General features: G+C 46.1%; 1 protein-coding gene across 2 annotated transcripts in view; it reads left to right on the top strand.

The window, feature by feature from the left end:
• Nucleotides 1-566: 566 nt before the first annotated feature.
• Nucleotides 567-15,726, top strand: part of GLI3 (GLI family zinc finger 3) — a 265,047-nt gene continuing 249,887 nt past the window's right edge. For both annotated transcript variants that reach the window (XM_027574614.2, XM_027574615.2), the window contains exons 1-2: nucleotides 567-693; nucleotides 14,958-15,119. In XM_027574614.2, coding sequence (XP_027430415.1) covers nucleotides 14,999-15,119 — 121 coding nt within the window. In that variant the 5' untranslated portion in view covers nucleotides 567-693; nucleotides 14,958-14,998. The remainder of the gene's footprint in view (nucleotides 694-14,957; nucleotides 15,120-15,726) is intronic.

Consider the following 15,726-nt stretch of genomic DNA (forward strand, 5'->3'; position numbering starts at 1 on the left):
AAGGGCAGATGAGTCCGGTGGAGAGGAAAACCCTGAACTTCCAAAAGCATCCTCTGGCAAGCCAGGGAGTTTCAGGGTTGGCTTGGGGGAAATGTAAAAGGAGGAGGTTGGGGGGGCAATGCGGGGTGTGATCAGAGAGGCCCTAAAAGAAGAAAGGGGAGCCCAAACTGGGAGCAAGAGAAAGGAGAGCAGAGGCAGGGTGGGAGGCGATGGAAGCCGACAGGACGCAGCACGGTTCGCGGGGCGCTGTGGGGTGGGGGCGGCGGGGGCGTCCGGGCGGGGCCGCGGGCGCGGGCGGGGAGCGCGGCCGTGACATCACGCCCGGGCCCCCTTCTCCTCACCGGGTGGGTGGGGCCTCGGCGCGCCGAGCGGGCGCGGGGTCAAGGAGGGGGAAGAGGAGGAGCGGGCATGAATATGTCTGAGTGAGGACCCGGGAGGGGCGGAGGAGGCGGAGGAGGCGGAGGAGGCGGAGGGCGGGGAGAGGCGCGCGCGTGGCTCAGGGCGCCTGGGCTCCCTCCACCCGCCCCGGCTCCCTCCACCCGCCCCCCCCAGCCCAGCCCCCGACCCCGGCCTGCGGCGCACCGCCTCCTCGCCGCCGCCCGCGTCGCAGCTGGGACCCGCTCCCGGCGCGGGGACCCGGCGGGCGGGGAAGCGCGGGCCCCGGCGCGGCCTGGAAGGAGCGAGAAAGCAAAAGTAAGGCGAGCAGCACTCCAAGTTTTCCCAACTTCGCCCCCTGCGGCGGCGGGCGTCCTGCTGCTCGGCGCGTCCCCACCGCGCCGGCGAGTGGCAGAAAGAAAAGGGACGGGGCGGGGGCGGGGGCGGAGGAAAAGGGAGCGCGGAGGAGAGGGGAGAGTCCGGCAACTTCTGTTAAAACTTGGGGGAGGAGGAGCGCGGGGAGGAGGAGGAGGAAGCGGAGGAGAAGAGGGAAGGAGGGAGCGCGAGGGAGGGAAGCGAGAGCCGAGGGACAACTTTTCCACCCCGTGAGTAGCGCCGGCGGCGCGGGGTCGGGGCGGGGGGCTCCTCCACTCAGCGCGGGCGGCCCGGCCGGGATGGGACCTTCTTCCAGAAAGTCGATTGGATGCCAGGAGGGGACTGCGGTGGGGGCTTGCTTTCTTTCTCTTTCCCCTCCCTCCTGCGGGTGAACCAAATCAGAACTGTCACTCAGGGCCTGTGAGTCAGAAGGGATCGGATTACACGATCCCTGAAACCGATGCCGGAGCTGCACGAGCGGGAGGGAGCGGGCAGGGGCAGCGCCACCGGCACCGGCGCGCTCGCACACTCGCCCTCGCGCACACTCGCCGCCCCGACTCGCCCTCCCCGCGCGCCCGGCGGCCGCCCGCGCCGCACCATGCCCGCGGCGGGCGCACCCCGCGCCCGGCCCGGCCGCTCGCCGTAGCCCGAGCCGCCCGCGGCCGCGCGGAGCCCGAAGCCGCCCGCCCGCGCCCCGGACGCGGGTCTATGGGAAGTTCGGGGACTTGACAGCCGCCGCCGCCGCAGGTACGTCCCGCCCGAAGTTCTTTGTTTCGCGGGCCGGGCACCCGGCAGCCCGCTCCCGCGGCCGCGCCCGCGCCTCCGGGTCGAGAAGGGGTCCCCGACGGGGGGAGCGGGAGGAAATGAAAATGGCTGTCAAAAGGCGCCCAGATTTGGAGAGCAACCCGTGCGGCGTTGGAGCGAGGCTTTCATTAGCTTCCTTCTTCTCGGAGCTCCCTTGCCAAGTGCCTGAGCCCGCGGCAAGCCGGAGACGGACCGGAGAATTTCCCATCCTGGAGGGGGACGAAGTTTGCAGCAGCGGCGACGGCGCCCCGCGCCCTCGATCCCCGCCCAGAGCCCCAGCGCCCTCCCTCGCCCGGCTGCGTCCCCCTCCGGTGGCGGGCGGGGGCGGCGGCGGGCGGCGAGGTGGGTCCGCGCCGGGAGCGCGGCTGCGGGGGCCGCCGGCAGCCCGCGCCGCCTCCGGAGGGCGGAGGTGTGGTGTGCGGGGATGCGGAGGGGCGCGCCGCGGTAGTTGGAGAGGAAAAGTGAAAGTTGTACCATCTGTGTATGATTTGGGATTCTTTTATTTCTTTTCCTTTACAGGGACAGCGCAAAAAAAACCAAAAAACAAAACAAAACAAAAAACAAAAAAAAAAAAGAAAAAAGAAAACAAAAGAAATAAAAGCGTTAGAAGTTGCAGGGAGTGAGTGCAGGGGTTCGAGTGATCCTGGCTCATGCAGTAATCATTCAGGAGGCCGCATTTTCGCAGAGCAGAGTTGGGTATGAATCGCTCTGCAGGGGACAGTTACTTTCTGGAGTTGCTGAGGGAAAATGGGCGGGAGGAAGTCGAGAGGGAGTAAATATTTACCCCAAACTTGGAGAGTTTGTGAAGCGACTTTTAAGCAGATTGCCAGATGCCGAAGCGCCAGTGCACTCCCCGGCCTTTTAGCCTTCCCTGAACTTTGTGCTCCTGTCCTTGACTGCACCTCCTTCAGGAGATGCCATCCAGAGAGGGGCTGGACCCAGGTCTCCCTTGCTGACCCCGCATAGAAAGAGGATTAAGGAGGCATCTCCCTCGCTACTCCTGCTGCCCCCAACTTCTCATTCCCTGGTGTGCAGTGCCGAATAGATTCTGGCCTTGGGTACAGCGCTTGTGGCCCTCTGCCAGTTTATATGTACATGTATTTATGTAAAACATTTTCTCCCAGCTCTTTGTCAGCTGTTCCGCATTTTCCAGCTGCCATTTCGGTTTGAAATGATGGACTGTCCGCATCTCCAAGTAAAAAAGCCCTTTCGCCAGAGGTATGGAGGGCCGGCCCCTGTGCAAAGACATGGGCAGTGCCATTAGCTGGACTGGTATCATTAATTCCAAAAAACACCTTCTGCTCTTCTTTTCCTCTCCTCCTTCCTCTTCCCAGTTAGTCTTTCCAGAGCACTCTGCTGGAAATTCCCAATAACTAGGCCAATAACTAGGCTTTTCCCTCCAAATGTGATTTTGCACAAAATTTGGATGAGGCCTTTTTTTTTTTTTTTTTTTTTTTAGATCCCTGAAATGTGTGTCTGGTGGAACTAAATTAACTTTCAAAAAGAGTTCCAGCTTAAGTGTGTTGGGCATGGCTGTTCGGGGGGCCTCTGCCATGGGCAATTGAAATGATCTCATTTCAGTCTGTTTAAGGCAGGAACTATTCATCGTTTCCAGGTTACACTTTTTACGTTGTTTGATGTCTTAGCATATTAGAGACTGAAATCTTCAAGAATTGGCCTAGAGTATTAATTTTGAGTATTTATGTAATTGTTCTGTAATTTGAATAGGTGCCTTATTGATTGATTCCTGTAATTATTTCATTTAGGTTTTAAATTAAAAATTAATAATAGTCTGACAGTTTCTTAATTACATGTGTCAAGATTATTTTGAAGGAAGAAAATGCTATGTTTTAAAGTAGTGGAACAACCTCAAAATCTCTTCATTTTTCTAAAGCAGAACAGTATTTCAGTTGAGGGGCAATGTTAAAGCTGCGGTGATTGGTCCTAACAATGTAAACTGTGTGAAGTATCTAAAGAATTTGTTTATGTTAGGAAATATTGGTCTTAATAACGTGATATACAAACACTTTGGCCAGTTAGACTATAGTCTGACCTAAAACAAACATGAAATAACATTTAAATTAGTTGTAATAGCGTACTTACAGAGAGAAGAGAGTTTATTTTATACTAAAAGCTATTTAATTAGAAACTCCCTGCCTAAGGGGAGATCCTTTCAGGGTGTATAATTCTTAAAGTCAGCCTCTGGAAGCTTTGGTTTAAGATGCCTGAAGGAGTCCAAAGTGAGAGGTGTCTAGTGAAATTTCACACATGCAGAAGCACTTTATGAGGTATAGATTGTGTTATTATTCATAGGCTAGTTGGTCCAACTCAGGTACCTACCGTTTCCCAGTACCTTTGACGTGTGTATTCCTTGATCGAGCCCTGAAAATAAACACACTTTTACCGTATGCCTCATTTGCAAAGGACTACAGACAGAAATGAGAAAATTCCATACTGATGAAAAATGGCTCTGTTGAGTCATTTCATTACTTATTTAATGAAAGAGTCATTAATTTATCAATTTGATGCCCGAGCCTAAAAGTTGGACTTTCCTTTGTTTCTTGGCCCGTTTTCTTAATTACCTGTATGCTGGAAGGGTTTCAGACTTCCTCTGTGCTTTAGCCTTTCCAAGGTCCTTCCCTGGATGTAAGGTTTCCTGCTTTACTGAGATTTCCCCTCTCCCACCCCCCACTTTTTTGAGGCTAGGGTTTGGTTGGGAGCATAGGAAAGGAAACAATTTAATGATCATTGTTCCATGCACTCACTTATAAGGAGACAGTAATGGACTAAGAGAAACCAGTCTTGAAGGAAAAGTGAATCACTGAGTCATGAAATCCTCAAGAAAACCTTAGCAATGGAATGTTAATGCTTTTAGACTATAGTAGATTATCTTAAAAGTCAGACTTTTCTTCTTTATGCAATTGTTGTAAATCCCCAGCTAAAGAGTTCTTTGAAGGAGGTTTTAGTTTTGCTGGCATTCATATTCCATAGTCTGTCTGACTTGTTTTGGAAGATTCAAGAAATTTTCTGCCAACTTATATCATAAGCAATTACAATGCTGAAATGACTAGAGAGGAAATGTGTGTGTGTGTGTGTGTGTGTGTGTGTGTGTATAAATTTAATTTGTTAAGCAAAATATTCCACTCTCATAATGACTTCAGATTGTCGTTTCATTAAAGGCTAGTAGAAGATGCTGCCCTTCAGTTCATGTCATTTTTTGAGATGAAAATTGATTTGTTCGAGTTTCAAAGCAAATAAAGGGAGACAGAATAAACAACAACAGGGCAGGGGTACTGCTGCAAACTTTTTCAAGTACTTTCAGTGTATTTTTCATCTTTACTTTTATGTGATGGGCCTGTGAAATAGAGCTGTAGACTGGCGAAGACTTTAAATGAAATTTCACACTTTGATGATTTTTTTTTTAAACTTTGATATATTGACAGCAAAAGGAGCTGCAAAGCTTTTATATAACTTGAGCAGTAACGCCAAGCAGCAGTCAAACGTCTCTATGCATTTGTGTTTAACTGCAGAAGAAAAACATGTCCATGGGTAGTAGAGGTTCTTATCAACCCCCTAATCCCAGATCCCAGCAAACCTTGAGGGCATGCCTCAGATCTTGCTGAAATCACTGTAGACTCCCACAGTTTGCAGATTAAATATGCTATGTGTTCCTGGCTCCAACAACAGTTTTATGAGCTCCCTAAGCTTCCTGTTTTAAGATCCTTTTCTTAAGTTTTTAGGAGCTGCTAAAGGCAATGCTGTCTGGAGTAAGTGGTGTTGTTAATTTAGAGACACTTTGGACATTTCATTCTCTCTTTAAAAATTGCCAAAATTATTATTTGTAAATTGAAGGGCTAGTTAGGAAGGGAAAAGGGAAGGGAGCCCTTTGAAAGAAATGGGATGTTAGATGCGTGCCTAAGCGCAAAACTTCACCTGGTGTCTCAGTTGTTTTAAGGCACTTTTCCTTTGCGTAGCCCCTTAAAATTAGACTTTTTCCATTTGTAATTCTAAATGCACTATATATTTCAGTGCCACACTTCTTAGTTCCTCATGGCCACTTCTGGTTTTTTTTGTTTTGTTTTGTTTTGTTTTAACGTGAAAGTGTTTTTTGTTCTGTGTGTGTATATTTCAACCCGACAAAATGTCCCAGAAAATCTATGGCTCTCTAAAGAAACTGAATGAACAAGCCGTTACATAGTTAATAAGGTGGCGCTGGAACATTCCAGCCCCCCTCCTGAAAGGCAATATTGTGTTGAGCTCCACATCTGCATCTGTAGTATCTGTAGTTGTGTCCTCATACATCCTGCTTTTGCATTTTGCTTAAGAGTCATAATGACCAAAGAAAATACTTACATCATCGTCCAACAACATGTCATATAATTCCCAAGAGAACTCAGCCAATTTTGTGCTTAAAGGTTATTCAATGAATGAAATTGTGAAAGCCCATTTGTCAAAGTACTGCATGGTTTCTGTTAGTTTTCAAGCCCCAAATTCATTGTCTGCCCTGGCCCGGCCATTAGTCATCAGTGTATTAGTGCTGCCTTCAGGCCATGCTGCCCAGCACTTCACACCATTATAGCTTTGAAAGTGTACTCTGTCGACTTGTAGAATTACTGCTCTGATTTCCGCTTGGCTGGGTTCGAGGTAAGTCCCCTCCCTACCTCCTAGCTGACTGTAATCCTTGCTTTCTTTTAAAGCTCCTTTCCAGAGATTTAGGGGAGAACTTTCTTAAGGGCCCTGTTGGCATCATACTGTGGTTTTGTTGTGGCATGCACTGTACATATAAATTGTACCTGCAGTAAATTGGATTGATTGCTGGCCTGAAACAGCTTTGGGGCTTTTCTTTTCTTTACTTTTTTTTTTTTTTTTTGATGGGAGGGGGCAACAGTGTGTGTGTGTGTGTGTGTGTGTGTGTGTGTGTGTGTGAGAGAGAGAGCGAGAAAGAGGGAGGGAGGGAGAGACTGAGAAAGGAGTATGTTTTAAATATAAGCATTTGATTGTATACATTTGAGTAATTTTTATGCCACAAAATTAAATAATGGGAGACAAATGTAACTTTATTTAAATCTCTGTCTGTTGGAATACCTTCAGAATGCAGTGTGATCTCTTACTTGCTTATTCTCATTTGCACATTTTTAGCTTTAGCCACTTTGACTTTTTGTGAAGACTGGTTAAATACCTAACAATATTCCAGGGTGCCTTACAGTATAAACTATTGGTTTTTACAACAAGGGACGGACTGCATAATACTCCCAACTTGAATGCAAGGTAACTTTCAAAGTGCAGTAATGAAGGCATGAGACAGTTAAACCATATTATTGATTTCATTTTGTGATATTTTTAAAAAGAATAACTCATTCTCAAGAGAGTTACCTGTGTGTAGAGAAACCTCAGCCAGCCTCCTAAGAATGAAGCCTTAATGAACTCAGATGAATGGAAACCTGAATGGAGTGGCCAGAAGTGTGGACCAGGTCATGTACCTCAGAACAGCATCTGCTGTTTGAACTGCGGATGTTCAACTGGAATTCCATACCCAGGCATTTCACTGGGAGGGTGTGTGGTTTGGGGTAGTTTGCACTGACAGTTTTGTATGTGATTGAGGGTGTGCGGGGCAGGTGTGAACAATAAGCTGAAGAATTCTGCGAATAAGCAAAGTTCATAGGCTCAGTGGAGGAGGGGGTGATTTGTACTGAATAAGACTTAATTAAACATCCTTAAGTTTTCGAAAATTTGCTTTTTTCAAAAAAAATATTTATTAGAGAGAGAGAGAGCACAAGCAGGGGGAGTGGCAGGCAGAGGGAGAGGGAGAAGCAGGCTCTACGCTGAGCAGGGAGCCCGACGTGGGGCTCGATCCTAGGACCCTGGGATCATGACCTGAGCCGTAGGCAGTTGCTTAACCAACTGAGCCTCCCAGGCGCCCCCGAAAATTTTCTTTTAAGATTGCAATTAAGATTCAGGAGTCACAATTTTAAAATTGGGAGGATAAAAGTATGCTGAACACATCACACACACACAAAAATACCTTACATACATTTGGGATATCTCTAGCTGATTTTTGACACCCAACAGGTATTACTGGTCTAGGATTTGTGATGGTTTCATAGGACATGCCCTCTGTCCCCTTAAGCTTGACTGTAAAGACACACATGATTTTAGGAACCAAAAGTTATGTCAGTCCTATAAGAATTTTTAAATTTAGGATTTTTTTTCTTCTGAAAATGTGTGAAAATTTTTAATTCCCGTAAACCTCAGTGAAGTGAGCCAAGGAACACCTTTGATTAGACGATGTTTTTGTGATATATGTGGGTTTCAGGAAAATACAGTTTTCATGAGCTTAGCTGATCTATGGACTGATAACTGACTAATAGATCTCATCTTCTGTCTGAGGATTGTCTCCAGCAAAACCACAGAAAGTGGGGGTGCCAGCTTGCTCTGCATTATTGCTCATTTGTTAATGGCACCTGCTACGCAGGGTGCTTCCTGCAGAGCCTAACCAAACTACACTGGATGCTGTTTTACAGTTTCCCAAAACTCAGAATTGGTAACAGGTATTAAATAACGACCTTATACTCCGCTGGAATATTTCTAAAATACTACTGGCAGCAGAGAGAGAGGAGCTGATGCTCTTTTGTTTTAAATAGAGATGGCAGGAAAGTAAAACGGGTGCACGAGATGTCATTTGCAATTTTACCCGTAATAGCAGTGATTACTTCGTGTCCAAAAAGCTTTTCAGTGGTTGAAGGTAAATACGTGGATTTCTTAAAAGTTTAGATGTCACTAATTTACTAAAGCCAAAATCACTTAATGCATAGTCAGACAGTTATTTCCCCTTAGAGTAATTCCATTCCTTTTAGAGTAATTCCATTTTGGGATGTCTATCATGAATACTGCTTATCTGAGGTGAGGAGCCTCCGAAATATAGGAAAGAAAGATTGAAAACAATAGGCAGCAGATTTGGGGAACCGTCTAGGCTACCAACTTGAAGAGCTTTCTTGTTTGCAGGCAACGCTTTAGGTTTTTCCTAATTAAGGAAAATTCATATGGAAAGGTAAAATAATCGTACATTTAAAAATACTGTAGTTAAAGATTCATGAAGATTTCACTAAGAACTTATGAAGTAGAGCTTCTTTTCTTGAAGAAAAGGAAAGCAATGCAGACAGGGAAGGTTGAGGAGGGAAAAGGAAACTGTTGGCTGGTCACAGGTTCTGCATATGTAATGGATTTGAAGTTCAGAAAGATAGGTGGAGCCCAAGGAAATTCAACCACATTACAAACCTGTAAGAGGTTTTCTATAATGCGTGGTTACATGAAATCCACTGAAACATTTTAAATTCCCTAAATTTTGCTCATTGAAACTCAGACCATTTTGTACTTCCAGAAACGATCTAAAGTTAAAATCAGCATTAGTTTGTGCTTCTTGATTTCCACCCCCTTCTTCCTAAAGGATTCATTTTCACTGGAAACGGAGTTTTAATGCTACAGGAAGGTATAACTATTTAATAGAAATTTTACCTAAACAGTTTCTCCAAGAGTGGCATCTTGAAGTAGCAGCTAATCTGCTAGTAATAAAGTGTGAGAGAAATGTCACTCCTCAGTGATACAGGGGAGACCCCTCAGAAATCCTTACACAGGCTGCTTCCTTCTGGCTTTTTAAAACATGAGCCCATTAGGGAGATCATTCAGCTTATAAATATACAGGCAGGTGTAAGTAAATGTCATTTCTCTGGAGGAAAGCCTTATTCCACTTGAGCAATAGTTCCCTAAGCTGCACAGAATAATTTCTCACTTAAGGCCTAATCATGGTGCTGTTAAAAGCCCTGCTCGGCCTACTGGAATGCCTTCTCTCTGATCCCTCATTGGCAGGAGCTGTTTTAACCTATCAGAAACGCATCGGGTTCCCACATCAAGCTTTTAACTTAGTTTTTTACATCTTTAGATGCATTAAGACAAAAATGAAAGAGAATTATTGCCCAGGTTCAGGCAACTTAAACCAACTGGATTAGGGAAATAAATTAAGTAGTCTGCTGTTCACAAAGGATGCATTATCAGTTTATAACTACTGTTTCATTTCACCTTAGATTAGAAAGTTACAGACAATTCAAACATTTTACATGTTGGTTTTAGCACTAGTGCTGTCTTTAAAAAAATTTTAACTGTTTAAGTGATGAGGAAATCCTGTTTGGATGTGGATCCCAGGTTTCACTGCAGAGACCTGCACTGGGAAAGGCTGATTTTTGCACATGTTCCCAGAATTGTGATTTTTCATCCTCCCTATTTACTACACAAAGCCTCATGGTTGAGGTTGAACTTTGGAACTCCACTGAGCGCCTCCCTCCCTGAGACACAAGGAGAGGTGTCCAACCCTTAACCATTCACAACACCTGAATCTACTTAGGGCAGCTGGTGGAGAAACAACAATTGGGGGCCAGGTTAATGGACGGTGAGTTAGAAGTTTTGTGAGTGAAGCCCACACCCATTGGTTTGTGGAGACCTCCAGTGTTCCCCAATGTTTTATGACAGCGAGACACACGGGGTGTTGCATTGCAAAGTACCTGGAAAGTTGCACCTCCCCGGATTCAGCTGGTAAAACAGCTGTGTGGATGAGAGCAGGGCTACCTCGGACAACTGTCTGCTGGAAATGCTGCCGGGCCTGCTGCAGAGAGTTTCCCAATGCCCGTGACTATGCCCGAGGAAGGAGCAGGGTAGCCAGTGCGAAAAAAGTGATAAGGGGCGCATCTTTCCCTGCAGAGGCCCTGCCGGTTGCGACCGTTCAGCCTCGCCTTTCCGGGAAGCCAGCCTCAGGAATGCGGTTCGGAGCGGAGCTGCCGGCGGCCCCGAGGCCCCCGAAACCCCGCGACATCCCCGGCGGCTTCTGGGAGCCGGGCCCATGCCGGGGCGCGGGGCGCGCGGGGCGGGGAGCTGTGGGCCGCCGGGGAAAGCGGGGCGGGCGAGGCGGCCGGCCGGGGAGCGGGGCCGGGGGCCCGGAGCGCCGCGCGCCCGCCCGCCGAGAGCCGCAGGCCCGCCGGGGCGGCGCGGGGAAGCGGGACAGGAGTGAGGACTGGGAGCCTGGCTGGAACCGTGCGCGGGGCCGCTCGCGGGGCAGCGGGCGTGGGGGCGCAGGCGGAGCCCGGGAGCTCTCCCGAAATGACCCCGGCCCACAGCCTGGAGAACTATTATAATAATAACGGGGACTTGTCTTTGCCGTGATGAAAGTTCCTGGGGTTTGGTTTGGTTTGTTTTTTTTTTTCATTGCAGCTCTAAAGACAGGGCCACTGGAGGCTTTCTGTGCGAAAGTGCCGTTTCAAATGTAGGTCCCCCCAAGAATTGCTCAGTGTGGTCTATTGGCGTCTTTCTTGAGCTGACTTTCAAATGGGGCCGGGCATTAACTCCACCGTCACCTGGTCAGGGGCTCCAGCAAGCTTTAGATGCCTTCTCCTGTAGTAGGAGGTTGATGCAAGTTCAGATTTCTACTTCAGAGAGGAAGGACCCACCTGCAGGCAGGTTGCTAGTGGGCGAAGGATTAGGTTTAAAATAAGGTCTGGAATTAATTGTGCCCTGGGTTTAGGCCTCCGGGAAATTACAAAAGGTTCAAGGGACGGTTGAATGGGGAAAAGCCAGGACTGCTTTCAGGAAGGAATTTTTATCCCTTCATTTACCTATGCAACTTCAAGCTCTAGCAGGTCTGCACTATCAGAGATTTCCTTGTTTTTTTTTTTGTTTTGTTTTGTTTTTTTCATCTAGTCAAGCTTCTGGGACTTCCAGCGTCAGCTACAAAAAAATTTTTTTTTCCTTTTTTCTTTTTCCCCCTAAGCATAAAAAGTCAAGGGGCATGCCAGCAAATCTTGCATGTAATGTTGCAAGTGGTGGAAGGAGCTGAGGAACAGTGTGGAGTTCTGAGAGGAGGAAAGGGGGTGGGGGTGGGGTGGGGAAAGTCACCTTTCATTCCCGTCTAAAAACCAGTGGCATGTTTTCCTCAGAGAAAAATCTTTGAAGTGAAGCAGAACTGAAAAAGTTTTCCTTGCAACTTATGTTCTAAATAAATTATACTTTATTATTTAAGAAATCCCAGGTTTTAGAAATAGTACTGTGGGCCACTGCTTCAGTTAGGTAGGGCTTGAAGATTCCACGAGGAATTTTTACTGGACACTTCTGTACCTCACGCCTTCAAATATCAAGTCAGGACTGAGTTTCCAAACAGGGCTTGATGTTCTATGAAAAAAGAAAAACCCTGCCCCTACTGCTAGAAGCAGACCCTCTTCTGCTAACTCTTCATGCATAGTTTTGATGAGGTGTGAGAGCCTAGAATGTTAAAACTTACCCCTTTGTAACTGACAGGGACAAAGTTGTGTTTTTATCAGTAAAATAAGCTGATATAGTTTATAGGGATATACAGGAAGCAGATGCCTACCTTGGCAAGTTGCCATTTTTATAGCCCTGTTCCAGCATAAACTACACTTTTAAATAATTAGTTACTAACTAATGAGATCCAAAAATAAGTTGTCAAAATAGAAGAAGGGGGTAGATTCTTGAGTGACCAAGGGCCCATTTAAAAAAAAAAATCCATTTCGAACAGGGAGAGGGGGTAGGAATTGGTATTCTCTAAGACCATTAATTAGTGCAATTTCAGTCAGTGCCTGGGGCTTTACCTCTTCTCACGTGAACCTCTCTCTGGTGATGAGTATTTGGAGGGTTTATTGCTTTGTTAAAACGAAGTCCTTTGCTTGGGGGAAAAACCAACAACTCCACAGCCCCAAGTTTGTCAAGGAACTTTGGTGACTTGTCACCTCACTACTGTTAATTAGCTCCCTCTGCTAACGGACAGACTTACTTCTTAGCCAGGAAGGAATCCTATCCCTTCATGTTTTTTTTTTTTTTTTTTTTTTCTGGTCCCTTGGCTTGATTCCATGTGCCGTGTTAACTTAGCAAACTCCATCCAAATTTGACCAATAAAACCGTATGTGGGTTTTGAGGGAAACAATTATAGTAAATGCCTGTTTATCCAAAATGGTTGCGAATGGAGTGTTTTGATGAAATATTCCTGTTGAAAACGATTAGTTTTTGTATAATTCGTCAGTTTTCGAAGAGACACTGGATATAAAAGAAAAGTTATGTAGCGCAATCAATGGTGATTAAGACTGAAGACCCTGCAGGATTGTCCGGGTCACCAGGTCATCTCAGGATCGTTTATTTACTCGGTAAACATTCTTATGGGTTTGAGGTGCTAGGAAGATAGCCATGGTGCTTGTCTTCATGGAGCTTAGGATCTGGAGGGGAAGCTGGCCATGAAGCCATTCAGTAAAGATTCTGGAAGATGACTTCATTATTGTGATGGGCGTTGGGAAAGGCTCATGGTAGGCTGTTGAAATTCAGTAGTCTGGGCTGCCACCCATTCATTTCTTCATCCAGTTGGCAAAAACTTCAACGGGTACCTGTTGCACTGGGCACATAGCAGTGAACAGAAATGTGTGGAACAGTTGTCTGCAAGCTTTGCTGCCTAATGCTTACCAGTGCTGGCTAAAATAAAGTTTCCAGGTGCTACCTCCGAGACGTCAGGGATTGGAACTGGGAATTCGAATGTCTTGCAAGCACTGTAGCAAGGCTGATACTGGCTCTTGCCCGACCTTGAGAATCAGTGCTCTGGATTGGGTTGAACTCTTCTTGTGGCATGCTTTAAAGATATTTACATCAGTTTGGGGGGAGCATACAGGTTCTCGATCTGTATTCATGGAAGAGCTTGGAGGGCCTGTGATCCCTTGGAAATCAAATGTACACTCTTTGGTGTGTGTTGAAGGGTATTTTTCTGGGGAGAGGATCCATAATTTCTAACATCTTAAAGAGGACTGTACCCACCTTCCCCCAAGGTTAAGTCCCAAATCCCAAGGTGTGATTCTGTCATGTGACAGGTGAGAGAACTGAAACGTGGGGTAACTCCAGGGGACACCATTCAGGTAGCAGCCTCTAAAGAGGCTGTGGCCTCTGGACCAGCGCCTGGCCTCAGCCCAGTGAAAGGAGGATCAGCAGCTCCTTTACTGTGGTACTTTGTTAGCGCTCTTTGACAGATGTTTCTGAATTTGGAGTGGATCTCACAATTGATATGCAAATTTAACTCAGTGCTGCCTTTTTTCTTTTTTTATTCTAGAAAAGCTGTTCTTAAGTAACTTGTGTGTTTTACAATGAATGACAGTGGATAATCAAGGCAAAGAAATGGGGGTTAGCAGAAGAGCTGGTGCTACCGTGCCCTGCAGCCTCTGGATCTTAAGCTTTTCTAGTTACTTGAATTCCAGACCAAGGGGAGAATTTCTCATACAATAAAGAAAGACTTTGCAATTCCCTTGCAAATTTGAGTTAAGGATGACTAAAAAGATTTCATCTGGTATTTTAACCCTTTTAGTCGGTTAAGCAGTTGCTTATTTTATTTCACTAATCGTTGTTTGGATTGAACATGGTGGCGTCTGCTAATGCCCACCATGAGTGTTGCAATCTAGACAGCTTGAGGAAAACATGCTGGAGAGGACACTTTTCATCTTGCACTCTTTGTAGGTGCAACTCATGACTGCAAAAAACAAACAAAAAAACAAGCAACAACAACAACAAAAACAAGAACCGAAGAGAGGAGTCAGGGCACTTGCCTGTAGCTGGGTTTTCGTATTTCTTAAGCAGCCCCAGTCTTTGCTGTCAGCAATCTTTTGACTTTTCCTGTGGGATCCAGAGCATGTTGTTCTGTTGCCTTTGTTGGTTTTAAAAAATGTAGCACAAATGAATTGAAACGTTTTCATGTCTTAAGAAAGCCTAAAGAGTGTGGTTTACCTCAGTGAATTAGGATGAAGGGGCGTTTTGCAATTCAGATATATCAGGTCAGCAGACATCAGGAGCTTCTTTGCCCACATCACGCTCTGCTTCCAAAAGTGGAGCTGGGCTTGGGCTTGAGAAATGGCCATGCTCTTTGAAACACCTAATTAATACTTAAAAACCTTCCCCTTTTTGGAAAGTTGTCGCAATGCCCCTCCCTATAAATTTGGCCTCCTGAAGAGACATTTGTAGATGTGGCTTACAAAAGTAATGCGACCCTTGGGTTTCACACCATAAACACAGCTGAAAATTGAGATCTTCAGACCACTTTATAACAAATGCCCAGTAGGAATTTGGGAAAAGTCTCACATTATGGATACTTCCCTGCCTTCTCCTTTTGCATGTGTCGGACAGAACTTGACTTGGCTTGTTATTACAACTTGGAGGTATTTTTGCAAGAAAACTTGTGGGCAAGGGTCTTCCAGATTTTGAACTGCTTAAATAAAGCTCTAGGCCCCTCAGGCCACAGGTGAAGCGCGCTTTTAAGTGAGATTTTTTTTTTTTTTTTTGGCCCACTCTTCCTGAAAGTTGATTGCGCTATTGTTTTGTTTTAGGCATTCCTGGTAGCAGAGAGCTGAAGTAATGAGAAGGCATCATGGAGGCCCAGTCCCACAGCTCCACAACCACTGAGAAGAAGAAAGTGGAGAATTCCATAGTGAAATGCTCCTCGCGAGATGTCAGCGAGAAAGCCGTGGCCTCCAGCACCACTTCCAATGGTGAGCAGCCGTGGGGATCACCAGCAGCTGAGCCTAGAGTCATTTCTGTGTTCTCTGCCTTCCTTGTCCATTGAACATTTGCACCTGGACCAGGGTTTGTTCCTTTAGAGGCTAAAGAAAGCAAAAGGGGGTGTGGGATGGGCAGGTTTTAGTGAGCTCTATTTTGGCACCAAAACTACATGTTTTCTTCCAAATTTTCTAATTTGAGATGTAAATGTGATAGGTTATTTATTATAGGAAGTTCCTGTTGTGGCATTTTGGAAATCATCTTGATTAGTCTGGCAGGAGTTCAAAATACTTTGCATTTCACATGGAAAGTCTACACTAGTTGGAATAATTAGTTATTATTACAAAAGACACAAAAGTTGCCTTGTCAAGATTTGGTGAGAGGATCCCTGCCTCCCCCACCAACTCTGTGCATTTCATTCGAATGGATTTTAAAAGTTGTTAATGGTTGGACCTCAAGGTAACACTGGTATCTGAGATGCAGGTTTTGCTATTGGCTTATAAAAATGGACTGAATTGTGCTCACAGATAACACCTAGCTGCTGTTTCTGGGTACTATATATATATATATTTAAATATTTTAAGCACAACGTCGAGAGGC

This window comes from Zalophus californianus, chromosome 12 (assembly GCF_009762305.2).
Source record: "Zalophus californianus isolate mZalCal1 chromosome 12, mZalCal1.pri.v2, whole genome shotgun sequence".
NCBI lineage: Eukaryota > Metazoa > Chordata > Mammalia > Carnivora > Otariidae > Zalophus > Zalophus californianus.